The 27,821-nt window shown below is 65.5% G+C and overlaps 1 protein-coding gene across 2 annotated transcripts in view; it reads left to right on the top strand.

The window, feature by feature from the left end:
* The first annotated feature begins 1,053 nt into the window (after positions 1-1,053).
* PKD1 (polycystin 1, transient receptor potential channel interacting) overlaps positions 1,054-27,821 on the top strand; it is a 39,422-nt gene continuing 12,654 nt past the window's right edge. For both annotated transcript variants that reach the window (XM_024985432.2, XM_003587798.6), the window contains exons 1-19: positions 1,054-1,484; positions 14,431-14,502; positions 14,617-14,688; positions 14,773-14,942; positions 15,114-15,785; positions 15,870-16,053; positions 16,970-17,190; positions 17,444-17,559; positions 18,139-18,265; positions 18,581-18,828; positions 19,235-19,990; positions 20,741-20,872; positions 21,126-21,301; positions 21,486-21,616; positions 22,149-25,762; positions 25,957-26,106; positions 27,007-27,150; positions 27,233-27,512; positions 27,579-27,792. In XM_024985432.2, the coding sequence (XP_024841200.1) occupies positions 1,270-1,484; positions 14,431-14,502; positions 14,617-14,688; positions 14,773-14,942; positions 15,114-15,785; positions 15,870-16,053; positions 16,970-17,190; positions 17,444-17,559; positions 18,139-18,265; positions 18,581-18,828; positions 19,235-19,990; positions 20,741-20,872; positions 21,126-21,301; positions 21,486-21,616; positions 22,149-25,762; positions 25,957-26,106; positions 27,007-27,150; positions 27,233-27,512; positions 27,579-27,792 (7,694 nt within the window). In that variant the 5' untranslated portion in view covers positions 1,054-1,269. The remainder of the gene's footprint in view (positions 1,485-14,430; positions 14,503-14,616; positions 14,689-14,772; positions 14,943-15,113; positions 15,786-15,869; positions 16,054-16,969; positions 17,191-17,443; positions 17,560-18,138; positions 18,266-18,580; positions 18,829-19,234; positions 19,991-20,740; positions 20,873-21,125; positions 21,302-21,485; positions 21,617-22,148; positions 25,763-25,956; positions 26,107-27,006; positions 27,151-27,232; positions 27,513-27,578; positions 27,793-27,821) is intronic.

Here is a 27,821-nt window from a genome sequence, read left to right as displayed (position 1 = left end):
CTGACCCCAAGTCTCAGGACAGTGAGATAGGGGCTTACGTGGGACAGAGGCCTTGAACCCAGGGCAGTCTGGGGACCCCTTCCCTGTGTCTACTCTATCCAGGCTGTGGTGGAGGGACTTAACTGACCAGCTTGGGTCAGGTATCCACTCATGACCAAATGGTCCAGCAATTTTATTTTTTCTTTATTTTAAAAGTTGATTCACATACCATAAAATTCACCCTTTTAAGAGCACAGTTCAGTGATTTTAGTGTATTTGCAAGACCCTGCAACCATCACCACTATCTAACTCTAGAACCTCTTATCTCCAAAAGGAGCCCGATAGTCATTAGCAGCCACTCCCCATTTCCTCTCCCTCCAGTCCAGGGAGCCATGAATCTACTTCTTGTCTTTATGGATTTGCCTATTTTTAACATATTAAAATAAATGGAATCGTATAATATGTTGTCCTTTGTGTTTGACTTCTAACATATTTTCAGGATTCATCCAAGTTGTTCGGTTTGGATTCATCCCACCACGTGCGTGAGTTTCATAATTATGTCCTGAGCACAGAGACGAACAAAAGCTCCCTTGGCAGAGTCACAGCACCGAAAAGCGATGCGCATTTACTGAGTGCCTACTGTGTGCCAAGCACTCGGGAAATCGCAGTGGTGGAGGAGGACAGAGGCGCTGGGAGCGGATGAGCGCGCATAGCCGGGCCTTGGAGGTGCCGGCTGGTGTTTTCAGTGCTGCTGTGACTGCTCCCGGGCACTGACACGCGACGAGGCGACCCGAGAGTCGGGAGCAGCGGCCTGCGCTCCTTGGGGAGCAGAGCCGGGGGCTGGGCCTACGGCCTGGAGCGAAGGGCGGAGCTCAAGACGCCAGGCCCACCTAGCACCGCCCATTGCCCACCGCCCACCGCCTACCGCCCACTACCCCGCGAGGGGCGGAGCCTCCTGAAGCCCCGCCCCTGAACCCTCCCCGCGCCGCTCCCGACTCTGCGGCGCGGGGGCGTGGCCTGAGGGTGTCCCCGCCCCGCGCCGCGCCGGGAGGAGGAGGAGCTGACGGCCGGGCCGCACTGCAGCGCCAGCGCGCGAGCGGGCGGTGGAGGACCCGGCCGGCCCCGAGCGCCGAGAGGCTGTCGCGGAGGCAGACAGGCCGCGGCCGCCGCCGGATACAGCCCCGCTGCAAGCCATGTCGTGTGGGGGCCCCGCCTGAGCCGCGGCCGCCGGGGCCGGGGGCGCTCGGGCCCTCGGGAGCGGGCCGGGGCCATGCTTGCGCTGCCCTGAGGATGCCGCCCGCCGCGCCCGCCCGTCTGGCGCTCGCCTTGGGCCTGGGCCTGTGGCTCGGGGCGCTGGCGGGGGTCCCCGGGCGCGGTTGCGGGCCGTGCGCGCCCCCCTGCCTCTGCGGCCCGGCGCCCGGCGCCGCCTGCCTCGTCAACTGCTCAGGCCAGGGGCTGCGGACGCTCGGGCCCGCGCTGCGCATCCCCGCGGACGCCACCGCGCTGTGAGTAACGCGCGCCCGCCGCGCGAGCCCGGTGGTTGCCATGGCGCCCGGCGGCCTGCCGGAGCGCGGGGCGCCTGCACCCTCCGGGGAGAGGCCGGCCGGGCAGGCCGCCGGCCTGGCGGGCCTCGCAGGGCGTGGGCGCGTCCCCGGCCTCCAGAAGGGGAAACGGGGTGCGGGCCAGGCCTTTCCCAGGGCGAGGCTCCAGCGTAGTGAGGGCGGCCCGACTAAATAAGGAAAACCTGGGCCCGCGGCCGGCTCTCAGCCCGCCTGGCCTCAGCCAGAGGGAAATAGGAAAATCCCGGATTCTGTGCAGGCGGAGACCGCGCGCCCGGCAGGGCCCCGCGAACGCCAGCGGACCGGGGCCCGTGAGCTCTGGCGGGGCGGGGCGGTCTCCCGCACATACTTCAACGCTAATTAGAGACTAATAGGATGCGGCTTGGCCTGGGGCGATACCCAGCACCTGGGAGCCCAGGAGGAGGAAGCTGGGCTGGGCAGTGTAGAGCTCTTGATGGATGCTTAGAATTGGCCGGATGCTTAGAATTGGCCTGATGCTTGAAGTGGAAGGGGAAGACCGAGGGGCTGGACTTGGTCGAGCTCGGGTGTATTGTGGCAGCTGTAGGGGGAGTGAGGGCAGGATGGGAGGTGGGTTAGGGTCCTCGCGGGCCTCATTTGTCCTGTTTAGCGCTCTGATGTTATCCTGGGAACAGTGGGTGACTGTGATTGCCGTGGAGGCGTTTAAAACGCTGAAAAATCATCCTCAGGTTTGCATTTTGGAGGAAATAATAACACGCAGTCTTTATGGAGAGCTCACCTCCAGCCTCGGCCTGCGTCAAGGTGTGGTTGTGAATTGTCACGCTTAAACCTCAGCCTGACCCTCTGAGGTGAGGTGCAGCAGAGATGCCCATTGTACAGATGGGAACACAGGCTGGAGATGACGATGATGTGCTTTGTCTAAGCACAAGTGACCAGTAACAGCCGATGCCTGGCAGAGGCAGCGTTGGATTGTAAAGGGTGCGGGGAACTGAGGTTTTCAGACAGTTGACCCCAGAGCTGGGGGCAGTCTCCTGGCCTGTGATACACATCCTCAGGGCCCTGTCTGGGTGTTTCCAGACACCTCAGCCAGGACTCCACGGCTCCCTGGCTGCATGCTGGAATCCCTTGGGGGCGGGTGTTCAACATCCCCAGGCTTATTAAAGCTTGGATTTGGTTTTGTAACAATCTCTGGGCGACTCCAGTGTGTGGCTGCCTCTTTTTAGGGGGACCCTCGTGGTCTCTGTTCAGGCGAGTTTGGATGTTGAGGGCGGAGCAGGGGCGGGTGCTTCTCCTGGAGGGTTCCTCCTTGGAGCTCTGCTGGGTGTTGTGAGGGAGCTGGTTCTCCAGGGGCAGCGGCTGGGAGCCTTGGGACCACGCTGTCGTCTTGCTCCCTGACAGCTGGTGTTTGCCGTCACGGCTGTCTCTGCGGAGATGGGCTTCCTGTCTGCGGCCAGTGCCCACGTAATTGTTTTGGATCCACCCCTGGCCCTTGTTTCTGGATGTTGTGAATGAGGTTGCCTCCATCTCTGGTGGGCCAAGAGCTGCTGGGGGTCAGGCCCCAGCTCCTGCTGGTTATTCCCGCTTCCTCGTCACCTGGCAGCAGGCGGGCCTCCAGGAGCTGTCCAGGAAATAAACGGTACTGGTAGGTCGGCCAGAGGCCTGCAGCAGGGAGCAGGACAGCAGTGGAGCCTGAGCCTTGCGTGTGTCCACTTAGCCTCTGGACGTCCAGGAGCTGGCGGCCTGGCCTGAGGCGGCAGGATTCCAGGGCTGCTGGCCCTGCAGCCTGGGAGGAGGGATTCGGGGAACCAAGGAGACTTCACGTTCCAGTCGACACTCTGAAGCTGCCTCAGAGATTTCTGCAGGGCTCAGTGCGAGGAGTCCACAGGAAACTGGACCCTTGACTGCAGATGCTAAGGCCTGCCCCCGCCCAACCCCCCCACGCCACCGTCTGTTCTCTGTGGACTGCCCCAGCCATCATCCTTGCCTGTCCTGCCCCCGCCCAACCCCCCCACGCCACCGTCTGTTCTCTGTGGACTGCCCCAGCCATCATCCTTGCCTGTCCACTCTGCAAACCGCACCCCCCTCAGAGAGAGGGAGGCAGGCGAACCTTCTCTTAGGGCGCAGGAATGAGGTCCGAGATGCCAGGGAGCCCCCTGCAGGAGGGTGTACGCGTCCAAGCCCTGCCTCCTGGGTGTCACCCTAGTCTGAGCCTAGGGGACTCTGGCCCAGCGTCTCTGTCATCAGTGTCAGGCAGGCACCCCTCCATTTGAGACTCCTTGGCCAGTCTGAGGTGCTGCAGGACAGCTGTGTCCTGACTTGGTGGGGGACAAGGGCTGGCTGGTAGGGGATTCGGGGCTTGCAGGATGACCCAGGGTTTTGAGACCCCAGCCTCTTTGGGTTAAATAATGCTTGCTGCTGGGGGGTGGCAACCTGAACAGGATGACGTCACTCAGTAAAGGGTGGTTGCTGCTGCTGCTGCTAAGTTGCTTCAGTCGTGTCCAACTCTGTGCGACCCCATAGACGGCAGCCCACCAGGCTCCTCTGTCCCTGGGATTCTCCAGGCAAGAACACTGGAGTGGGTTGCCATTTCCTTCTGCAATGCATGAAAGTGAAAAGTGAAAGTGAAGTCACTCAGTCCTGTCTGACTCCTAGCGACCCCATGGACTGCAGCCCACCAGGTTCCTCCATCCATGGGATTTTCCAGGCAAGAGTACTGGAGTGGGGAAAAGGTGGCTGCGCTCCTGTTTTTAAAGCTTTTATCCTGGAGAGTTTGAACTTACATAGAAGTGGGCGGAAGAGCGTGATGAACCTCACAGACCCCACTGCCCTGTGGCCTAGCCCGCTGCTCCACCCTCACCCCCACCCCTTTCGGAAGCAAGCTCCAGCCGTCCTACATTTGACCTGTTGGCCTTGGGAAATGTATGGCGAGCCCTGATCACACCCGAAACAGTGCACAGTTCCCTGGTCCCTTTCGTGTCCAATGTGTTCAAATTTGTGGTCGTCTCAGTGTTTTCACTGGATCAAATTAGGATCCAAATAAGGTCCACGCAGTGGCAGTGCGGCTAGTTGATGTCTTTTAAATCTCTGCAGGTGTGCAGGCTCTCCTTCCGTCTCTCTTCCCTCTCTTGTGATTTGCTGAAGAGACTGGCTCCCATGGCACCTGGTGTGGGGTCATGTCTCTGTGTGTCCCTCTGCCCTTGGCGTCCTTCCCGGACACTGCTGGTCGGGCCCAGAGCTGTGTTGGGTGGGGAGCCACATTTCAGGTGCTCGAGCCACAGGACCAGCAGCTGCCGTGTTGGCCGGGTCAGCACAGAGAGTTCTAGATGGGGTGGTACTGCTCCAGGTGCTATCTGTCCATCATGTCCAGTGTGGCTGATTTTAGCCGGCCGCTTCTTGGGTGATGGCCAGGGGCTCTGAGTGGGCCTCATACTGTCTCATGGATGTCAGGTCTAGGACCAGGCTCGGAGCAGGGACTCAGTAGGGGTTTGCTTCTCTGACTAGGATATTGGGGCCTTGGGGTTTGCCATTGGCTGGGGGCACCCAGGGCCTTGCCCCTCCTCACATGTCCCCCTAACTGTTAGGGGGTGTTGGGGGCTCTGGGAGATGCAGCCCCGGGGGAGCTGCACAGGTGAGGGAAGGTGGGTGTTGGGGAGGGAACCCCTGGGCTCGGAGTGCGCCTGGCCTGTGTGTACTGCCAGGCACCATGTAGACAGCCATACATGTGGCTTCCTACACATGCATGCATGTAACCCCAGTGATAGAGAGGAGGCCACTTTGCAGGGGCCCCAGAGGGATCTCCAATGTAGGTGACACTGAAGCCAGTGCTCAGCGCTCGTGCAGGTGTCACCCCGCGCCAGGAGAGAGCATCCCACGTAGAGTGGATGGCCTAGCTCAGAGGTTCCAGGTGATGGGGGGCGGCAGGTGGGGCCTCTGGAGAGAGGGCAGTGGGGCAGCATTGAAGGACCCAGGAGAGAAGCGTCATGATTGGCATCTTGTAGAGAGACCGTGGGCTGGGGTGCAGAGGCGCCTTGTGTGCCGAGCCGGTCTCCCCCTCAGGGTCCCTGAGCCGCCCGCGCTGGGAGAAGCAGACTGCGAGTGCATGTCCCAGGAGCTGCCTGGCAAGGGCCGGACGGCAGGGTTGTGCGCACACCGCTCCTGTCTGTGGCCCCTGGCAGGGCGGGCAGGTGAATGGGGAGACTTCAGCTACAGCTGTGACCCGGGGACCTGAAGGGATGGACAAGAGAGCGCTCCCAGTGCCCGGAGACCCTCAGGAGACAGGCAGGCCCCGGAGCAGTGAGGACAGCCACCAGCCTGGAGAAGGGTGGGGAACCCGTGTTATGTCGTCTGTCTGATGAAGGACTCCTAGCTAGAATATGTAAAAACTCAGTGACTCAAAGCTAAAAAGCAGGCAGAGCATCTGAACAGGCCAATCTACAAAGGAGACACACCAGTGACTAATAAGCATGTGAAAAGACCCTGTGTCTAGCTTTCAGAGAAATGCAAATCGAAACTCCAGGGAGATACCATTTCACACCCACTGGGCTGGCTGTCCCCAAAAGACAGATGATACCGGGTGTTGGGTGTTGGCGAGAATCCTCGTCCGTGGCTGGCGGGGATGGGGCACGCCTGGAAGACAGTCCGGCAGTTCCTCGGAAAAGTACACGTAGAGTCACCAGAGGGCCTGGCCGTTCTGCCCCTCGGTGTAGGCCCGGAAGAAACGAAACTTACATCCACACAAAAACTTGAATGCAAATGTCCACAGCAGCTCTGTTCAGAGGATCTAAGAGGTGGAAACAGCCCCAGTATGTATTGGAGATGGATATGTGCATAGAGTGTGGCCTGTCTGTAAGGTACTGTTGGGCCACGGGAAAGAATGCGGTGCTGAGGCTTGCTGCGACATGGTGAGCCTTGGAAACGTGTTCTGTGACAGAACTCATATGCAGAAAACCACGTGTTGTGTGATTGTGCTGATGTGAAACGTCCAGAGTGGGCAAGGCCATGGAGGTGCAAGTGGACGAGTGTCTGCAGCTGGAGTGGGGCTGGGGTTGGGGGTGGTGGCCAAGCACGCTGGTTTTCCCCCTGGGGGGTGAGACGGTCTTGGAATTAGGGGTGGTGGTTGCCCAGCCCTGGGAGTATATGGAAAACCACTGAACTGTATGTTCTGGAAGGGTGACCTTTATAGTTGGCGGATTAAAAAACAGACCCCTGAAGAAAGTACCCAGGGGGGCACACACACCTCCTCCTGCTGCCGCCTGGCCTCCCTGCCTGGCTGCGGCGAGCAGGACTCTGCTGAGCTCTCTGTCCGGCAGTGTGGTGCCGTGGCCTGGGAACTGCAGTCGGTTCCATTTTACAGACCAGGAAACTGAGGTTGAGTCGCTTCCTGGGGTTGCCTGGCTGGTGGGCTGTGGCAGAGAGATGGTCTGGGCGTGCTCAGGGCCTCTCCCTGGAGCTGCACTGAGGGGCCTGGGGTTCGGTGGCGGTGAGGGTATCCCCGAGTGGGGCAGGGTGTGTTCAAAGGGGACCAGGTGGGCTCTGACTCAGCCCCAGCCGCTTGCCTGGCCCCGCCCACCAGCTCTCTCCCAATTCCTTTGGCTGTCCCTGCTCTGGTCCTTCCCAGCGATCCCCCAGGAGGAGCATGGGCAGACCTGGTTGCCATCCCAGCCCCTCCGCTTCCTGTGTGACCATGCCCAAGTCACTCACCCTCTCTGAGTTTCGGTTGCCTGCCCTGCATTTGGGCACCGTGAGTGGATGCGACTGATGTGGTTGTGGGCCTCAGAGGTGAGGGTGTGCGGTGTCCCACGCACTCAGTTGATGGTGGCCACATAATCCTAGCCGCTGCCAGAGTGGACCCCCAGACCCTTCTGAATGAGCTCAGAGTCTACCGCTGGTCCCCAAGTGCTGGCCGGGGGTTGGGCCCCTAGGACCTGTCCTGCTGCAGAGCACACAGGCCTGAGGAGAGGCGCCCTTGTGGTGCGCATGTGACTGTGCTGCTCAGACCAGACACATGAGTGAACCTCGGGCAGGCAGGCTCCTACACACCCTTCAGCACCCAGTCCTGGAGGCCCCGTGTCCAGAGGCCTCCTGCCTCTGGAGGCAGGCACGTGTGCCAGGCACGCTTCTCTAGTGTCTTCATCTCAGTTTTACATATTTGCGTGTCCCACGCCTTCCCGTGTGGACATGTAACGCGGTGAAGGTATAAGGCATCTTATGACAGCTGGCCAGTGGCAGTGCCGCCTGTGGGTGGGCGTGTGGGGACCCTGGCTCCCGAGGGGGGCCCCGGCTGGGGTTTGGTTTCAAGTGAGGAAGCCATTTTGGACAAGACGTGCATTTTCCTTTCCGGAACATTCTGCCGTGCCAGCGCCGCAGCGGGAACCCAGCCGGGCCCAGCCCGCCGAGCGCTGGGGTGAAAACAGCCCGCTCCTGCTGCGCCGTCTGGGGAGGCGGCGGCCCTGGGCCCGGCGCTGGGCTGACCAGCGGGCCGGGTGCCGGCAATCTTGCTGGAAAATGCAGCTCACGCACGTCCTTTCTTCCCGGAACACCTCGTTCCTCATGGCTTGGCAGCCGCCTGTGCCGAAGGGCCCAGCCGTGCCCAGGCCGGGTGGGGGGGCTGCGTTTGGGGGCCTTCTGAACCCCCTGAGGTGCCCATGGGCCCAGGCCGGGTGGAGTGTGTCCCCAGTTCTGAGCCCCCGGGCCCTGGACCCCATCTTGGGGTCCTGCGGGGCTGCCCTGGAAAGGACCGTGCCTTGCGGTGGAGGCCAGCTTTGCCGGTGCCCCAGGCCATGCTCGCAGACCCCGTGCCCACAGGCTGAGACCTGGAGCTCCCTGGGCAATAGGACTGCCCGCCACCTGGGCCGACATGCCTGCCCCTGGAACGCGGGAGGCCACGTGCCTGCCCCCCGCCAAGCGGGGGCGACCCCGGGGACTGAAGCATGGCCCTCAGTCCCCAGCTGGGGAGGCTCCTTTTCCTTGGCCCCTTGCCCCATCCTGGCCTGGTTAGTGGAGGCCGCCTGGAGGCCGCCTCTGGGTGGGCTGCCCTGGGAAGGCCCCTCCTCGGGGCTCCCTTCCCCGCCACGGCCTATGGGTCCAGGGGCTTCCCGGGCAGGGCAGCCCCGCACCGGACACCTGTGCCTCGTCCTGCTGACAGCTGAGCCGCGGGCTGGCCACACCCTGCAGGGAGCCTCTCCACGCGCCCTGGAGACAGGCCCCTCCTGTCTGATGCCTGAGACAGGCGCCCGGGGCTCCCGCGGCCTCTCCCCTGTTAGAGGCCCAGACCCCCCCTCTCACTGGTCCCCAGGCCTCGTCAGGAGCCAGATGGGGGTGGGCGGCTCCAGCCAGGCCTCCCGGGCCCCTCGCCTGCCTCTCACCGTCTCTGCGTGTTTTTCTTCAGATCAGCTCTCTCCCCAAAACTTGAATTCATTAATTTAAACATCATTTCCGGCCCTGGAAGCCAGCCTCGCTCACCATAAATAGAAGTTCATGAAGACAGAGCGAGGTTAGCAGACTCAGACTGACCCACCCCATCCCGCTGCCAAAGGGAGCCGTTACTGCTGTGTTAAGTGGGGGCACTGGGTCTGGACTGGCCTGCAGGGTCCCAGGGGCCTGGGGCCAGCCTGTGGCCTCTTGCCCCTTCCACCTGGGCCTGGCCCCCAAGGGGACGTGGTGGGGGTCCCTGTTTACCCGGAGCCCTGGGGCCGCTGTGGAGAGGAATGGGGGGCAGGGCCGTCCCATCCCGTCCTGCCAGGGGGAGGCGGCCGCTGGCCCGCCGTGCGGTTACGTAGCGTGCAGGCGGCCCCTCTGGAACCCTGTTTCCAGCGTGGCGGCCAGCGCTACGGGGTGGGGTGTGGGCTGGGGCCTGGCGCCCGCCTCCACAGCTGACCACACGCGTCTGGAATGTGCAGATGTTTCCTCGGGGGCTCTGGCTGGCCCCCAGACCCCGCCGGGCATCTGGACTGGGGAGTGGGCACCCACCCCCACCCCCCGCCTGGGCAGAGGGGGAAACTGAGGCTGCTGAGGGCAGCAGCGCGGGTCCCTCCACGTCCCCAGCTCCAGGAGGCGACGCCCTGGGAGCCACCCGGGCTCAAGAAGGACCCTGTCCTTGGGCTCCACATCGGGCACCTCTTCCCTCAGCATTGCCCTGTGGCCTGCCCTATCTCTCCTCTGGGTCCTGAGGCATCCCTTCCCCTCTGCAAGGCCTGGGGCTGGAGGCAGGGGCTGGGCCCCGTGTGGGGGGAGATGGAGCCGCTGGCGTCCACAGGGTGGGGGGCTCAGTGCTGTCCCCCAGGCCCCCCTGGCTGGTGGAAGCAGGGATCCCCGCCCCAGCTGCTGCTACAGCAGGAGAGATTGGGCTGGGAAGGACACGACACAGTCCCCTGGGAGGCTGGGTGTCTGACGGGGGCGGGGAGGGGGTGGTGGGGCTGGGCCTGCCGCAGGGTGGGGGGAGTGACTGCTGGGCGCTGGAGGGAGGAGGGGAAGGCTGGGGCCTGGGGGTTGAATAGGGGTCTTCCTCCCCAACACCCCTGCCTGTCCCGGGTCAGGAGAGGGAACAGTGTGGTGGTTAAGAAGCCTCCTTCCAGTGCAGGGGACGCAGGTTCGATTCCCAGTTGGGAGCTGAGATCCCACGTGCTGCGGGGCGGCTGAGCCCACACGCCACCACGAAGAGCCTGATGCTGCCAAATAAATACCTAAGTAAATAGAACAGCAGGGGTGGGGCCGTGTGTGAAGACACCCCCGTCGTAGTCCAGGGCTGTGGGCATTTGGGGGCCAGGCTTGTGGCCTGGTCCCTGGTGCCCAGGGAGCTGGCCTGGCTCGTGCTGGTGCGGGGGTGTGGGCCACAGGTCCCCCTTTCCCCTCCCGCCTTGGGTCCCCGGAAGTGGCTAGCCTGGGAGGTCCGGATGACCCAGAGGGCTGACACCATGTGGCGTAGCCCCTCTTGGGTGTGAGCTCTTCTCCCTGTGGGGACGGCTGCCCACTGTGGCGCTTGGCCAGCCACCCTGCTGGGCTTCTGCAGGTGGCTCCCTGGGCTGGCCGTGTTCCCCATCCCAGACTCGGTAAGACTGGGAACCCGAGTCGGGGCAGGGTGCAGAGGAAACCCGAGGGGCTGGAGCGGGGTGGGGCTGGCCCTTGGCAGCCGTGGCATTCTCCTAGAATGGTGACGACAAAAGCAGATGGAGATGTGGAGAGGTGGCCGTTCAGGGCTGAGAGACTCCAGCAGAGTCCGCCTTGAGGGTCCCCTCTGCCCAGCCCCCCAGCTCACCCCGTTACCCTTCCGCACGCTCCCAGGAGGCTCTGGCCCGTGGTGGTGTGCCCGGCTCTGTGCTGGGCCTGCCTTCAGGCTGCAGGGTCTTTTTCTGCACCTGGGCCCTGGGCACGCCCAGGGGAGTCCCGGGCGAGGGACTCCCTGGGGCGGGGAGCGTGTGGCCGCGCCCCTCAGGCAGGGGTAGGGGAAGTCTTCTGGGGGCAGCTGGCTAGGACTGGGTGGAGGACTGAGCTGGGCCGTGGGTCAGTGGGGCCAGGGTGGCATCCTGGAGGTGGTGCTGGCCGAGTGGCGGGGATGCCAGGGTCACCCTGCCCCCCTCCCGCCCTGGTTTTCTGGCACCACAGTGATCGGGAGCCAACCACAGACGGCTCCCAGGAGCTGCCACTAATGATGGATTTTCCAGAAACCGGGATGTGGAAAAACACTGCAGGGCTTGTCCTCCTTTCTCTTCCGCTTGAGGCCCTGGTTGGGACGCCAGCCCTCGTGCCCCTGGTGGGGGCCTCAGGCCTGCACGCCCCTTCGGGCCCCAATGTCCCCCAGGCCCACCTCTGGGTCCTCCGACAGCCTGGGGCTGAGGCTTCTGCAGCCCCACCCCGGAGTCTCGGGCTCCACAGCTGTGCCCTCTTCAGCCCCTGCGTGGGTCTAATTGAAGTTTCTCTTGGCCTGCCCTCCCCAGCTCGGGGGCGCTGAACTTGACGTCGGGTAGAAACTGGCCATGTCCGCTGGTCTCCCGGCCTGTCCCTTCCCACCCCGGGGACGGCCTGGGAGCCCCAGCAGCCTAGTGTGGGCTAGTGTGCAGTGGTGTGGGAGGCACCGTGTTTCCCTGTTTTTTTAAAGTAGATGTGACTGTCTGCAGCTGTTTATAATGGACACTGCTTCTGTCAGCAGCATCAGCGGTGCTGGGGAGCCTTCCCCAGGCCATCTGGTGAGAGCCCGGCGTGCTCCGGCAATCCTCTGGTTGTTAGGACTCTTCCCGGTAGCTTTGTGGGACAGATCAACAGGATAAACTCTGCCTGTGGAATCTTCACCAGCCGTTAAGAATCCAGGGTTCAGTGACCACGCAGTGGCATCCAGCTCACTCCTCAGCAGCAGGCTGGAGGCTTGGCGTGAACTTCAGCAGCTTAACGTGACGATGGGCAGGCCAGGGGCTCCTTCAGGCCTGGGTGGCTGCAGCCGGGCTGCACATGCGTTGCAGCGTCTCGCCCTGTGTCTCTCCCGTCGCGTCTCCAGGCAGGTGTGCGGCCGTGTGCCGTTCCTGGGTGGCCTATGCCGTCATTTGAGCTTGTCGCCAGGACAGAACCTTTGTCAAGTCCAGCGTCCCCCTGGCCCGTGCAGTCAGGCCACTGGCAGAGCCGTGGTGGGGCTGCTGGGCCTCCGGGCTGACGCCTCCACCCTGTCCGATCCCACCAGGAGCCCCAGTCCCGACCCCAGGGACCCCCCTCCAGGTTCAGGGGTCCCGCTGCCTGGAGGACCCAGCCCCTGGTTATGCAGCCCTCTTGACGGTGCCTGAGGCTCTCTGCTCACAGCCCCTCTTGACACCCCTGATTCAGTGGAGACTTAGGTCCTGCCCATCTGCTGCTGTGGCCCCCTCCCTGGGGCCTGTGCCCCTGCTCCCAGGCAGGCTGCAGCCAGCGTCAGTGGAGCACATCATGTCCACATGCCGTCCGCTCAGTGCCCAGTCTCCCAATAGCTGCCCACGATGCCGAGGGGGAGATCTGGCTCCCAGGGGTTAGCAGAGTGCATCCAGTCTACCTTCCCTCACCCCCTTGGTGGGGCCTAAGAGGGATGGGAGCTCCCTTCTTTGGCCCGAGCTCCCTTTGTCGGTCACCTGCAGCCCCGCTGGTGACATGAAGGTCAGAAGCCCTCCAGGCCATGTTGGGAGCCAGGGTCACGTGAGTGGCCTGGCTGAGACCCGGCCTCCAGCCCTTGGTGCACAGCCAGTCTTTGGGCAGAGGTGGCCGCCAGGCCCTGCGTGGACAGCCAGGCTCCAGGAGGAGCAGCGGTCAGGGATCGGGGTGGGGGTCACTTCCTGAGCCTCGTTCCTGGATGTCGTGAGCAGGGGGTGAGGGGTGGTCCTAGGTACCCCAGCACCGCCCGAGGTGTGCACTTGGGGTGTAGGCTTCACTTGGCCTCGACTCCCAGGAGGGCCTTGTCTCCACACCAGCCAGTTCTTACTAAGCTCCACTGTGCATGGGCTGGGTGGGGCAATGGAGCTGGGCTCGGGACAGCCCCTAGCTGCTGGGGGAGCTGGGACAGCAGGGCTGGGGGGGCACCTGCGGTGGGGGTCTGGACTGGGCTGTGGCTGGGGGCACTGGGCTGGTGGGACCTGGAGACAGACAGGCCTGGCGGAGGCACTGTGGTCTCGTGGCCCGAGGCCTGTGGTCATCACTGGGAGGGCCGGGCTGGCGAGCGGTATTCTGGGATGTCCGAGGGCCAGCGTGACACCCGGACGCACAGAGGCTCAGAGGGCGGGAGGCCCAGGCCACGCCAGTGCGGAGAATGGTGCCCACTGAGTCAGGCTGGTCCGGCGTCCCCATCCTAGAATCTGGACACGTGGGGCGACCGGCCTCTACCTCCAGGCCGGGAGGTGAGGTGGCATTGGTGGCTGGAGAGTGTCCCTGGGAGGACTCGCAAGGGGCTGGGGTCATGCTGTCACTGTGTCACCATGTCGCCAGCGCTGCGGCTGTCGGCAGGTCGAGGGGCTGTTGTGCTGTTTTCTTGGCATTTCTCCAGTTGTTACAAGACTGGGCGTTTTCTTGTACATCTGTGACATTTTGTATTTCTCATCCTATTCTCATCTCTGGCCTTTTTAAAATTTTCTTTCCTGGAGTAGCTTGCTTGCTTTATGGTTTGTTAACAGCACATATGGAGAGAGTATTATGAGCCTTTATGGCATCACCGACTCAAGGGACATGGGTTTGAGAAAGTTCCAGGAGATGGTGATGGACAGGGAGGCCTGGCATGCCACAGTCCATGGGGTCGCAGTCAGACACGACCGAGTGACTGAACAACAATCCGTGGTCTTCATTGCTGGTGCTTTTCCCGGCTGGTAGTTTGTTTTCCGATATATTGTGTGGATGTTGCGTGCTTTTATGCAGTTGTATCTTCTGGCTTTTGAGATTTTCCTTCTGTTCATAGTTTCTGCTTTGAGAACCTGATTCCTCTCCTGTGCTTGTGCTGGGGTTGGTTCTTTGACACGGTTCTATTGACCTTGAGTGCCTGGGTTTATGGGAGTCCAGCTCTACGTGGTGCCCTGACCCCGGAGGGTTAACACAGGCTGTCACTGTTGATGTGCTGCGGGGTCCTCCACCAGGGTCCCTCTCCCTTGGTCTGGTCTGTGCCCCACTGTGTCTCAGGACACCCCCCACCCCACCCCCAGCAGCATCTGGGTGCCCAGCCCTGGAGACCCCTGGGCTGCCTCCTGTGTTCTGAACCCCGTGTGGAGGGGTGAAGCCTGCCCCCCACGATGCACCCAACCCTGCTGGGCAGGAGGGGCAGGGGAGGGCATGGACACAGTGCTAGGGCCAGCTCCTCCTGCCTCGGGTTTCCCAGATGGGCAGCAGCACTGACCTGGGCAAACGGAGCTCCGGGTGGGTGGCCATGGGCAGAGGGCGTCTGGGCCGCCCCATGCTGACCTCTGTCTGCCGCACTCTGCAGGGATGTCTCCCACAACCTGCTCCAGGCGCTGGACATTGGGCTACTGGCTAACCTCTCGGCATTGATGGAGCTGTGAGTGTCCCCCAGGGGCAGCTGCGGGCTTCCACGCTGAGGCAGGCGGCAGCCTGTCGCCGTGGTGGTTCGGGGGCTCATGTCAAACCACGTTGAACCCCTCCTTTCTTACAGGGACATAAGCAACAACAAGATTTCTACGTTAGAAGAAGGAATATTTGCTAATTTATTTAATTTAAGTGAAGTGTAAGTGTCGATGGTTTTGGTGGCTGTGGGTGGCTGGGCCTGGGGGCCCCGCGCTGCCCGCTGAGCCTGCCCCATCCCCTGCAGAAACCTGGGCGGGAATCCGCTCGAGTGTGACTGCGGTCTGGCCTGGCTGCCGCGCTGGGTGGAGGGGCAGCGGGTCCGCGTGGTGCGGCCCGAGGCGGCCACGTGCGCCGGGCCTGGCCCCCTGGCTGGTCAGCCGCTGCTTGGCGGAGCGCTGCTGGATGGAGCCTGTGGTGAGTGTGCCAGGGGGCATGGCTGAGTGGCCAGGCGGGACCCCTGCAGGTCCTCTCGGGTGGGGGGCAGTTACTGACTGGGGAGGGGTCGGGAGGGCTCGGAGGTGATGCAGTCTGGGATGGGGTGGGGTGAGGGGCGCACCCTTGGGACCGGCCTGCCCGCCCTTGCAGGTGAGGAGTATGTTGCCTGTGTCCCCGACGACAGCTCCGGCGCCGTGGCGCTGGTGGCCTTCTTGGCCGCCCCCGAGGGCCCACTGGCCCCTGAGGCCTGCAGCGCCCTCTGCTTCGAGGCTGGCCAGGCCCTCGCAGCCCTCTCGGAGCAGGGCCGGTGCCTGTGCGGGGCGGCTCGGCCCCCCAACGCCTCTTCCGCCTGCCTGCCCTCCTGCTCCGGCCCCTCCCTGCCCCTTGCCCCCGCCTGCCGGGGGCCCAGCCTCCTCCAGCACGTCTTCCCTGCCTCCCCGGGGGCCACTCTGCTGGGGCCCCAAGGACCCCTGGCCTCTGGCCAGCCCGCAGTCTTCCATGTCACTGCCTTGCTGCCGGTCAGCTCCACGCACTGGGACTTCGGTGATGGCTCCCCGGAGGTGGATGTCACGGGCCCGGACGCCACTCACCGCTATGTGCTGCCCGGCCGCTACCCCGTAACGGCCGTGCTGGCCCTGGGGGTGGGCTCTGCCCGGCTGGGGGTGGAGGTGCGGGTGGAGGCAGCCCCCGCTGCCCTGGAGCTCGTCTGTGTGGCCTCGGTGCACAGCGAGGAGACCCTGCAGCTCAGCGTCCGAAACCGTGGCGGCTCGGGCCTGGAGGCCGCCTACAGCATCGTGGCCCTGGGAGAGGAGCCAGCCCAAGGTGGGGCCCGCCCTGGCCGCGTCAGGTGGGCGGACTGCCCGGGCCGGGCACACACTGACGCCCGTCTCTGCCCTCTGCCCCCAGTGGTGCACCCGCTCTGCCCCTCGGACACGGAGATCTTCCCCGGCAATGGGCACTGCTACAGCCTGCGGGCAGAGAAGGCGTCCTGGGCGCAGGCGCAGGAGCAGTGCCGGGCCTGGGCTGGGGCCGCCCTGGCCATGGTGGACAGCCCCGCCGTGCAGCACTTCCTGGTCTCCCGTGTCACCAGGTGCCTGCCCGGGTGTGGGGCGTCTGCAGGGGCTGTGTCTGGCCGGCCGGCGGGCTCCGGGCAGCAGCTGTGTTGTGCCCGTGGGCGGCTGCTCCTGTCGGTTCTCCTGATGCAGCCGTGGCCACAGGGGTGCCCGCTGTGGTAGTTGGCCCCTACCCGGCCCTGTGTCCTCCCTGTCTGCCCGAGCTGGGCCCCTCCTGCAGAGGGCGGGGCAGGTCTGGTGTGACCTTGCTGGGCGGTCCGTGGTCAGTGCCGCCCGCAGCCCAGGAGCCTCTTGGGCACTCTGGCCATCCAGGCCTGTGGGGGACTCTGCTCCGCAGCGGTCACCAGGGGTGGCCCTCAGAGCCTGCTGAGTGATGGGGTGGAGGCTGGCCCCCTGCCCCCCTGGGTCCCTGTGGGAAGGGGCTGACGGGCTGTGGGCCCCGCTGAACGTCCTGTGTCCTGAGGGGAGATTGAGGCTCAGAGCGGTCACAGCCCTTGCCCCGGGTCCTGGGGTCCCCAGGTAGTAACACAGCCCCAGTGCCTGGCTCTGACCCCGCCGCCCGCCCCCACGCCCTGCCTCCAGGAGGGTCTCTGCCTGCAGAGCTGTGGGGCTGGCCCATTTGGGGGCCGGTGTGTGGGTGTCTTGGTGCCCACAGGCCTCCCCTGGAAGCCTGCTCCTCCCCTGGACGTATGTGGGTCCTGTGGCCGGCCCAGAGTTGAGGCAGAGCCCCCTGCAGGTCTCAGCTGGACCCCAGCCCCGTGGGGTGGGGCTGGGCAGGTTCTGGCCTGGGCCCCGCTTGCCAGGTCCAGTCTCTGAGCCTCAGTGTGCCCGTCTGGAAGTGGGGATAGAGGTGGAGCCCCTGACGGGCTGCCGCGAGGCGGGTGCCCATCCCTGGGGAGCCCCTGAGCGCCGGCCCTTCGCTGTCTGCCTCAGGAGCCTGGACGTGTGGATCGGTTTCTCAGCTGTGGAGGGAGCGGCAGCAGGTCCCGCGCCCCAGGGCGGCGCCTTCAGCCTGGAGAGCTGCCAGAACTGGCTGCCCGGGGAGCCGCATCCCGCCACAGCCGAGCGCTGCGTGCGCCTGGGGCCCGCTGGGCAGTGCAACACGGACCTGTGCTCAGCGCCGCACAGCTACGTCTGTGAGCTGCGGCCCGGAGGTGCGCGGGACCCGGGGTGGGTGGGTGGGAGCACCTGCTGCCCTGGCCAGGAACCCGGGAGTCCTCCCCACCTGGCCAGCACAGCTGCTCCTAGCACCGGTTCAGTGCTCGTCACACGTCTGCTGAGCGTCCCCTGTCTACGGCGAGCCAGGGCCTGCTGCTAGGCGGCTCAGTCCCAGGTCCCTCAACCCCTGGGCCCCCAACACTCTCCTCCCGCCTGGGCCTACCATCTCATTGCACGCTTGTACCCCAGGCCCCGTGTGGGACGCAGAGAACTTCCTCGTGGGAGCGCCCAATGGGGACCTACAGGGGCCTTTGAGCCCCCTGGAACAGCAGGAGGCCCTCCTGGCTCCCCAGGAGCCCGTCGAGGTAGGCGGGCCCTTCGGACTTCTTGCTTCTAGAAAGCAAGAAGACTGGGATTGGCCTAGGGGTCCAGTGGCTGGCACTGCACGCTCCCAGTGCACGGGACCAGGTTTGATCCCTGGCAGGGGAACTAGATCCTGCAGGCCGCAAGGAGGATTGATCCCACGTGCGCAGAAGAGACACGGTGCGGCCAAATAAGTTAGTTTGAAAAGCAAGACAGTGCCTCCACAAAAACCCCAAGAAGCCTTTTGCTGGGACTTATTAACATCCTGTGTCCAGTGGGGAGAATTTAGAAAACCCACTGCAGGGCAGAGGAGAGGAGCACCCTGGCTGGCACCCGGGAGAACCCCCAATCTCCCGAGCCTTCTCTCTCCATTTGAGGGTATTTTTTACAAATGAAGGTGGGGTTCCTATTGCTCAGAGGCGGTTTTGACCTGATGTTTTTCTCCTGAGCCACATGGTCTCCTACTGTGTGAGACGAGGCCACTGGGGGGCTCCTCCCCTGACTGGCGGGTGTTAGGGTGTCGGGGTGGGGCCAGGCTGAGGGTCGGGGCCTTCGGAGCTGAGCGGCCCCCTCCCTGCCAGGTGATGGCGTTTCCTGGCCTGAGCCCGAGCCGCGAAGCCTTCCTCACCGCTGCCGAGTTCGGGACGCAGGAACTGGGCCGGCCCGCCCAACTGCGGCTGCAGGTGTACCGGGCGGGGCGCGGAGCAGGTGGGACCCCGTCCTGGCATCGGGACTCGGGGGCCGTGAATGGCCTCTCTGCTCTGTTGCATCTTGTCGATTTGTTGCCCACTGGGCTGGTCTCCAGCCTCAGGGTGGACACAGTGGGGCCAGGAGACGCCAGTTCATGCAGGGCATGCCAAGGACAGTGGCTCTGGAGGGGAGCGTGCTGGGGCTGGGGTCGGACGGGGAGAGGAGAGGTGCTGGGGGCTGGGGACACTGGCTGGCAGGACCCCGTCTCCTAGCAGGGTGTCCCTGTGGTCTGTAAGCACACTGGGGCCCCCAATACCCCTCCTTTCCTTGTAGGGGCCCCGGGAAACAGCAGCGAGCCCCAGGGTAGGTCCCTGGAAAACAGGACTGAGCTGGCCCCTGTGTGTGCACCAGAAGGGCCCCTGTGCCCCCAAGCCAATGTCTGCCTCCCTCTGGACACCCCCTGCCACCCTGGGGCCTGCGCCAACGGATCCATGCCAGGGCCGGGCCTCCCTGGGGTCTCCTACGTGCTGCAGAAAGAGTTCCTCTTCTCCGTGCCTGCGGGCCCCCCCGCCCAGTACTCGGTGCGTATCTCTGGCCCCTGCTTCCTGCCTCCCTCCACCCCTGAGGCCCCGGCTTCCCGTCACACAGACCAAATGCAGTCCCTTCGGCCAAGCCATCCAGTCCCCTGCGGCCTGCTGCTGCCTCAGTAGTGCCCTCCTCCCCTGCCCCCACCCCAGGGCCTTTGCACTTGCTCTCTGGGCATGGCTGGTCAGCGTCCAGCAGAGGCCCCGCCCCTGTCCAGGCAGCCCACCCCTCCTGTGTCCTCTCTGTCCTGTGCCCCATCCGTCCCTGCCCTGATCGCCTTGGAGGCCCCTGGGAAGCCGGGTGCTCCAAGGAACCGAGGAACGCGGAGGCCCCCGTGGGGAGTGACTCAGTGCCCCTTCCCGTATTGAGGACGCAACCCGGCCCTGCCGCCTTCTCCCGCAGGTCCCATTCCATGGCCAGGACATCGCCTTGCTCCCCGGCGATCTCGTCATCTTGCAGCACGACGCGGGGCCGGGCACCCTCCTGCGCTGCCCCCCGGCGCTCAGCTTCCCAGGCTCCGAGGCTCCGTATTTCTCTGCCAATGCCTCAGCCTGGCTCGCCCACCTGCCTGCCCAGCTGGAGGCGGCCCCGGCCGGCCCCGCCTGTGCCCTGCGGTTGCTGGCCGCCACAGAGCGGCTCACCCCTCTGCTGGGCCTGGGCCCCAACCCGGGGCTGCGGCGGCCGGGGCGCTATGAGGTCAGGGCCACAGTGGGCAACAGTGTATCCAGGCACAACCTGACTTGCATCTTCGACGTCCTCTCCCCAGTGGCCGGGCTTCGGGCCATCTACCCGGCCCCCCAGGACGGCCGCCTCTACGTGCCCACCAGTGGCTCGCCCCTGGTACTGCAGGTGGACTCGGGCGCCAATGCCACCGCCGAGGCCCGCTGGCCCGGGGGCAATGCCAGCGCGCCCTTTGAGGCTGCCTGCCCGGCCGCTGTGGCCGCCCTGGCGCCTGGCTGCGCCCAGGAGGCCAACGGCAGCCTGTTTTCCATGCTGACGCTGCCCGGGCTCCGCGAGGGCGAGCACGAGGTGGAGGTGGTGGTGGAGAACGGGGCCGGCCGGGCCAACCTCAGCCTGCTGGTGACGGCGGAAGAGCCCATCCGCGGGCTCCGTGCCACACCCAGCCCCGAGGCCCGCGTGCTGCAGGGCGTCTTGGTGGTGAGTGGGGTCCCTGCCCTGCCGAGATGCGGCTCCCCGTGGAGGGCTACCCGTCCCCATCCTGGAGCGTGCCTAGCCGCTGGGACACTGGGCCTGGTGTTGGGTCCTGGGCAGGCCCCTGCGGGTGGCCCTGCGCACAGATGGCTCGTCCATCCCCGAGTGACGGGAGAGTCACCTCCGGAACAGTTGTTCTGAAAACACTTCTTTCTCCCACGTTTCCTGAGCCTGCTTTTGAGCTCTTCACCTGCCTTCGACCGCCCTGTTCCTGGGTGTGTTTTGAGACCCCCACTGGGGTCTCTCCAGGTGAAGTGAGCCCTTTCTAAGGTTGGGGCCCACTGCCGCCTGGCCGCTGTCGGGCTGCGCCCGTCCTCTGGGTACCCGTCTTGCACACGGGCCATCGTGCAGTTGCGTCCCGTCTTCCTTGCTTACACCTGTCGGGTGACGCAGGGGAGCGTCCAGAACCACGAGGCCCGTGGGGACACACGTGCCTCCCGAGTGGGAGCCTGGGATGGGGGTGCAGCCTGTGGTGGGTTGGCCTCTGGTCTTGGGCACTGGGCCTCCGAGGTACAGAGAGGTTGGTGTGCGGCCAGGCCTGGGTTCAGCCCTGTATGGTATGACCTCCATGGCTGAAAGGGAAGCCCACAGACAGCCGTGTCCAGGCGGGTGGACCTGGGCTGGGGGCAGCGTCCGTCCCCCAGGGACCTTGGCCTGGGACAGGCCGTGGCCCGCTCACATGGCGCCCTTCTGCAGAGGTACAGTCCCGCGGTGGAGGCCGGCTCGGACGTGGTCTTCCGCTGGACCATCGACGACAAGCAGTCCCTGACCTTCCACAACGTGGTCTTCAACGTCATCTACCAGAGCGCAGCAGTCTTCAAGCTCTCGGTGGGTCGGCGTCTCGGGCGCAGGGGTGGGCGGGGCGGGGCGTGGGGAGAGCGGGGCGTGGGGGGGCGGGGGCAGGGCCCAGGGCGTGGGGTGGGGCGTGGGGCGGGGCGCAGCACTGCTCACCTGTGCTTTCTGCTCCGCTCTGCTCCCGAGGACCCCGTGGCAGCGGTGGGTGAGTGCGGGGCTTGGGGGGCTCTGTCCACACTGCTTCGCGGCTGGCGGGCGGCCTGCTCACTGCTGCCTGTGTCCACAGCTGACGGCTTCCAACCATGTGAGCAGCGTCAGCGCGCACTTCAACGTCACCGTGGAGCCGATGCAGCGGATGCGGGGCCTGTGCGTGTCGGCAGTGCCGCCCGTGCTGGCCCCCAACGCCACGCTGGCGCTGGCCGCCCACGTGCTGGTGGACTCGGCTGTGGAGGTGGCTTTCCTGTGAGTGCAGCGTCTCCCCCAGCCCCCACCTCCCTGCCAGAACGTGCTGGGGACACGGGCCCTTCGGAGGGGCCGCGTCAGGGCGGTGGTTCCCGGGAAGGGGGCTGCAGCCGGGCCAGCGGGCACTGCAGGGGTGCAGTGGGCCCTCCCCAGGCTGCTCACCACCTGCTCCCTGCCCTGGCAGGTGGACTTTTGGGGACGGGCAGCAGGCGGTCGGCCAGTTCAAGCCTCCGTACGACTCGTTCGAGGTCCCAGACCCCACAGTGGCCCAGGTGCTGGTGGAGCACAACACCTCGCACACCTACACCTTCCCAGGTAAGGGCTGCCTCCCGCCCTCACGGCCTGTAGCTTGGGCGCGCTCTGCCCTGGGACAGCGCCTCCCTGGGGGGTTGTCCCTGGGTCCTGCCTCCAGAATGCAGCCGGGCTGATGGCCTGGGGCCCCTGCTAGCGTGAAGAAGGGAGGTGAGGGGGGATTGGGCCTCAGAGACCCGTGATGCGAGTCTGCCAGCCAGAAACAGACCCCTTCTGTCCCTCCTGTTCCCCTCCCCTGAGCCTTTTCTGGGGGAGAAGGGGAGATCCTTCTAAGTCGCTTCTGAAGTCCCAGAAGCCGCACACAGAAGTGTAAACAGCCTGTGATCCTGGCCCTGCACCCGCCCGTCACCCAAGGGCATCTGCACCTGAGTTGCCCTTCACCTCTTTCTGCCTCGCCCTGTGTGGAGAGCACACTCTGCCTGGGGCCCTGTTTGCCCCGTGGCCCCGCCAACAGCCCGGGGGCTGGGGTGGGCGGGTTGTGAGTGGGGTGGCAGCGCTGGCTTGGCCACATCCCCACGCGGGGCCTGTCCACCAGGTGAGTACAGCCTGAGCCTGCTTGTGTCCACCGCCTTCGAGAACCTGACGCAGCAGGTGCCTGTCAGCGTGCGTGCTGCCCTGCCCGCCGTGGCTGTGGCTGTGGGCAGCCAGGTCCTGGTGGCTGGCCGGCCCGTTGCCTTCTTCCCGCGCCCGCTTCCGTCGCCGGGCGGTGTCCTCTACACGTGGGACTTCGGGGATGGCTCCCCAGCTGTCACCCAGCCCCAGCCAGAGGTCAACCACACATTCGCCTTGAGGGGCACGTACCGTGTCCGCCTGGAGGTCAACAACACAGTAAGCCACACGGTGGCGGACGTCAGCGTCCGCGTCTTCGAGGAGCTCTGCGGCCTGACGGTGAGCCTGAGCCCCGCCGTGGAGCAGGGTGTGCCCACGGTGGTCAGCGCTGCCCTGGATTCCGGTGACAATGTCACATGGACTTTCGACATGGGGGACGGCACGGTGCTCACGGGCCCCGAGGCCACGGTGGAGCACGTGTACCGGCGGGCGCAGAACTGCACGGTGACGGTGAGCGCGTCCAGCCCTGCCGGCCACCTGGCCCGCAGCCTGCCTGTGCACGTCTTCGTCCTGGAGGTGCTGTGGATCGAGCCGGTGGCCTGCATCGCCTCCCAGCCGCACGCCCGCCTCACGGCCCATGTCACCGGGGACCCTGCCCACTACGTCTTTGACTGGACTTTTGGGGACGGTTCACCCAATGTCAGCATCCAGGGGGACCCGACCGTGACGCACAGCTTTACACACAGCGGCACGTTCCCGCTGGCGCTGGTGCTGTCGAGCCGCGTGAACAGAGCACACTACTTCAGCAGCGTCTGCGTGGAGCCTGAGCTGGGCAACGTCACCCTGCAGCCCGAGAGGCAGTTCGTGCGGCTTGGGGACGAGGCCCGCCTGGTGGCCCACGCCTGGCCCCCCTTCCCCTACCGCTACACCTGGGACTTCGGCGCCGAGGATGGCGCCACCCACGTCGGGGGCCCCGAGGCCACGTTCACCTACCAGCTCGCGGGCTCCTACCTTGTGACAGTCACCGCGGCCAACAACATCTCGGCCACCAATGACTCGGCGCTGGTGGAGGTACAGGAGCCCATGGAGGTCACGGGCATCAGGGTCAATAGCTCCCATGCTCTGGAGCTACAGCAGCCCTACCTGTTCTCCGCTGTGGGCCGTGGGCACCCTGCCAGCTACCTGTGGGAGCTGGGGGACGGCAGACAGCTGCAGGGCCCCACGGTCACTCATGCCTACAGCAGCACAGGCTGCTTCCAAGTCAGGGTGGCCGGCTGGAACGAGGTGAGCCGGGGGGAGGCCCGGCTGAATGTGACTGTACAGCGGCGCGTGCGGGGGCTCAGCCTGAACGCCAGCCGCACAGTGGTGCCCCTCAACGGCAGCGTGAGCTTCAGCACTGTGCTGGAGGCCGGCAGCGACGTGCACTACTCCTGGGTCCTCTGTGACCGCTGCACACCCATCCCCGGGGGCCCTACCATCTCTTACACTTTCCGCTCTGTGGGCACCTTCAACATCATCGTCACAGCCGAGAACGAGGTGGGCGCCGCCCAAGACAGCATCTTCGTCTATGTCCTGCAGCACATCGAGGGGCTGCAGGTGGTGGGCGGCGGCTGCTGCTTCCCCACCAACCGCACGCTGCAGCTGCAGGCTGTGGTGCGCGATGGCACCAACATCTCCTACAGCTGGGCCGCTCAGCGCGACGGTGGCCCCACCCTGGCCGGCAGCGGCAAAGCCTTCTCGCTCACCGTGCTTGAGGCCGGCACCTACCACGTCCAGCTGCGGGCCACCAACATGCTGGGCAGCGCCTCAGCCAACTGCACGGTGGACTTTGTGGAGCCGGTGGGGTGGCTGGCCGTCACTGCCTCCCCGAACCCAGCTGCCGTTAACACAAGTGTCACCCTCTGGGCCGAGCTGGCTGGGGGCAGCAGCGTCATTTACAGCTGGTCCCTGGAGGAAGGGCTGTGCTGGGAGACCCGGGAGCCTTCCACCACCCTCATCTTCCCCAGCCCCGGCCTATGCCTGGTCACAGTAGTGGCCAAGAACCAGCTGGGCTCGGCCAATGCCAGCGTGGAGGTGGTTGTGCAGGTGCCCGTTGGCGGCCTCAGCATCCAGGCCAGGGAATTGGACGGCGGCTTCGTGGTGGCCGGTTCCACAGTGCCTTTCTGGGGGCAGCTGGCCGTGGGGACTGACGTGAGCTGGCGCTGGGCTGTGCCAGGTGGCAGCAGGCAGGGCCAGCACATCACTGTGGTCCTCCCTGATGCCGGCCCGGTCTCGATCCAGCTCAATGCTTCCAATGCGGTCAGCTGGGTCACGGCCACGCACAACCTCACGGTGCAGGAGCCCATCGTGGGCCTGGTGCTGTGGGCCAGCAGGAAGGTGGTGGAGCCTGGGCAGCCGGTGCACTTTCAGATCTTGCTGGCCGCTGGCTCGGCCGTCCGCTTCCTCCTGCAGGTCGGCGGGGGCGGCCTCGAGGTGCTGCCCACGCCCCACTTTTCCCGCAGCTTCCCCCGGGTCGGGGACTACACGGTGAGCGTGCACGCCGAGAACCGTGTAAGCCGGGCGCAGGCCCAGGTGCGCATCTCGGTGCTGGAGGCTGTGGGTGGGCTGCAGGTGCCCGACTGCTGCGGGCCGGCCATCGCCACAGGCGCCGAGCGGAACTTCAGCGCCCGCGTGCAGCGGGGCTCCCGCGTCGCCTACGCCTGGTACTTCTCGCTGCAGAAGGTGCAGGGGGACTCGCTGGTCATTCTGTCAGGCCGTGACGTCACCTACACCCCTGTGGCCGCGGGGCTGCTGGAGATCCACGTGCGCGCCTTCAACGAGCTGGGCGGTGTGAACTGCACGCTGCTGGTGGAGGTGCAGGACGCCATCCAGCACGTGGTGCTGCGCGGCCCCCGCTGCTTTGCCAACCGCTCCGCCCACTTTGAGGCGGCCACCAGCCCCAGTCCCCGGCGCGTGTCCTACCACTGGGACTTCGGGGATGGGGCCCCGGTGGAGGACACAGAGGGGCCCTGGGCGGTGCACTCCTACCTGCAGCCCGGGGACTACCCCGTGCAGGTGAATGCCTCCAACCTGGTGAGCTTCTTCGTGGCGCAGGCCACGGTCACCGTACATGTGCTGGCCTGCAGGGAGCCCGCGGTGGACGTGGCCCTGCCGCCGCAGGTACTCATGCGGCGCTCCCAGCGCAACTACCTGGAGGCCCACGTGGACCTGCGGGACTGCGTCACCTACCAGACCGAGTACCGCTGGGAGGTGTACCGTGCCACCAGCTGCCAGCGGCCTGGGCGCGCAGCCCGGGTGGCCCTGCCCGGTGTGGACGTGAGCCGGCCCCAGCTGGTGGTGCCGCGGCTTGCGCTGCCCGTGGGCCACTACTGCTTTGTGTTCGTGGTGTCGTTCGGGGACACCCCGCTGGCCCGGAGCATCCAGGCCAACGTGACGGTGGCCCCCGAGCGTCTAGTGCCCATTGTGGAGGGCGGCTCCTCCCGCGTGTGGTCAGACTCTCAGGACCTGGTGCTGGACGGGAGCAAGTCCTACGACCCCAACCTGGAGGATGGCGACCAGACACCCCTCAGCTTCCACTGGGCCTGCGTGGCCGCAACGCAGGTCAGCCACGGGGGCACGCGTCCTCCCCGCCCCGCGCGGGGCGTCTGCGTGATGAGCCCAGCAAGCCTGGGCTCCGAGTGCCCGGTGAAGGGCGGGGGGTGGAGGGTTGGACCACAGTTGGGGGTAGGGGGTCTTGCTGCTGCAGGCCAGAGCAGCTCTGGGGTCTCACCACCACCCCCCGTTATGGGCTGCAGAGCGAGACTGGCGGGTGTGCGCTGAACTTCGGGCCCCGCGGGAGCAGCGTGGTCACCATCCCTCGGGAGCGCCTGCGTGCCGGCGTGGAGTACACCTTCAACCTGACCGTGTGGAAGGCCGGCCGCAAGGAGGAGGTCACCAGCCAAACGGTGGGTGCTACTGCTGCCCAGCCTTGGAGAGCCCTCGGCCCTGAGATGGGTGCAGCTGGCAAGGCGGAGCCTACGCAGTGCCCAGCTCCCGTTCCCAAGTGGTTTTTTTACGTTTTGGGGGCTTTGGAAGTCATCGGTCTTGAGTTGTCACTCCTCTCGATGCCATTTCTGTTTAACAAGACTGCCCTCGGCTTGGCTTCCTTCCAGAAAGGCCGTATAGGCGCAGGAAGCCTCAAGGCACAGCCCTAGGCCGTCCCCTCTTGGCACATGGGGGCCCCTCCCGGAATGGGGAGGCCTGGCCTCACGTGCATGGCGCACTCTCTGTTCCTGAGCACTGCACCCCACCGGCTGTGATGGGAGCCAGTGCACCAGGCCCTGCTGGTGCCCGGGATGGGGTGCATCCCCTGTGCCAGGGGGGTGCCAGGCCTCCGCCCGGCGGGGGTCCTGCCCGGCAGGGGTCCTGCCCAGAGGGGCCATCTGGGGCTGTGTGCCAGGGACCCCCCAGAGTGCACAGTAGCGGGGCGCTTGGACGGAGCCATACCTGGCTCGCTGTCGTCCCTGCACGGATGTGTGCACTCGCTCACACCTTCCTGCCTCTGCTTCTCCATCCACTTGTGTCTGGGCGCCTGTCGGGGGCCCTGGGGACTGCAGAAACCAAGTCCTCGTGTTCTGTGCTCCTCAAATCCCCTCCCCCAGCCTGGGAGTCACAAAACCACACAGAGTCCTGGGTGAGGGCTGGGCCTGAGAGGAGCCTTGGCAGGTGGCGCCTGCAGGGGAGGAGGCACAGGAGGGCTGGGGCACAACAGGGTCTGCTGCTGCCCTCCGCCTGGGCAGACGGGAGGGTCTGATGTCAAGCAGAGCCCACGCAGGTGGCAGGCCCCTCACCCCGACGGCTTCCAGGTGCTGGTCCGCAGCGGCCGGGTGCCCATTGTGTCCCTGGAGTGCGTGTCCTGCAAGGCGCAGGCGGTGTACGCAGTGAGCCGCAGCTCCTATGTGTACCTGGAGGGCCGCTGTGACAACTGCGACGGGGGCCTGGAGCATGGGGTGAGTGGGAAGGGGCTGGGGGCGCTGGGTGGTCCTGGGGGAGACCCTCCCCCAAGCACCGTGGTCTCCGTGCCCCCCTCAGCTGTGGGCTGCGCGCAGCTTCAGCAACGAGACGCTGGTGCTGGACGCGACGACCACATCCACGGGCAGCACGGGCATGCGGCTGGTGGTGCGGCGGGGTGTGCTGCGCGACGGCGAGGGCTACACCTTCACGCTGACCGTGCTGGGCCGCTCAGGCCAGGAGCAGGGCTGTGCCTCCATCCGCCTGGCGCCCAACCGCCCGCCGCGAGGCGGCTCCTGCCGCCTCTTCCCCGTGGAGGACGTGCGTGCGCTCACCACCAAGCTGCACTTCGAGTGCACGGGTGAGTACGGCCGGCCGTGGGGTGGGCGGGCCGGGCGGGGACCCCGCTGACACCCTGGGCCCACAGGCTGGCAGGATGCGGAGGACGCGGGGGCACCGCTGGTGTACGCCCTGCAGCTGCGGCGCTGCCGCCAGGGCCACTGCGAGGAGTTCTGCGTCTACAAGGGCAGCCTCGCCTCCTATGGGGCCGTGCTGCCGCCTGGCTTCGCGCCCCACTTCGTGGTGGGCCTGGCTGTGCTGGTGCAGGACCAGCTGGGGGCCGCCGTGGTCGCCCTCAACAGGTGAGCCCGTGCCCACAGAACCAGCCCGC

The sequence above is a fragment of the Bos taurus genome, chromosome 25 (genome assembly GCF_002263795.3).
Source record: "Bos taurus isolate L1 Dominette 01449 registration number 42190680 breed Hereford chromosome 25, ARS-UCD2.0, whole genome shotgun sequence".
Classification (NCBI taxonomy): domain Eukaryota; kingdom Metazoa; phylum Chordata; class Mammalia; order Artiodactyla; family Bovidae; genus Bos; species Bos taurus.
The sequence above is the reverse complement of the archived record's forward strand: the minus strand, read 5'-3'. Positions and strand labels throughout refer to the sequence as shown.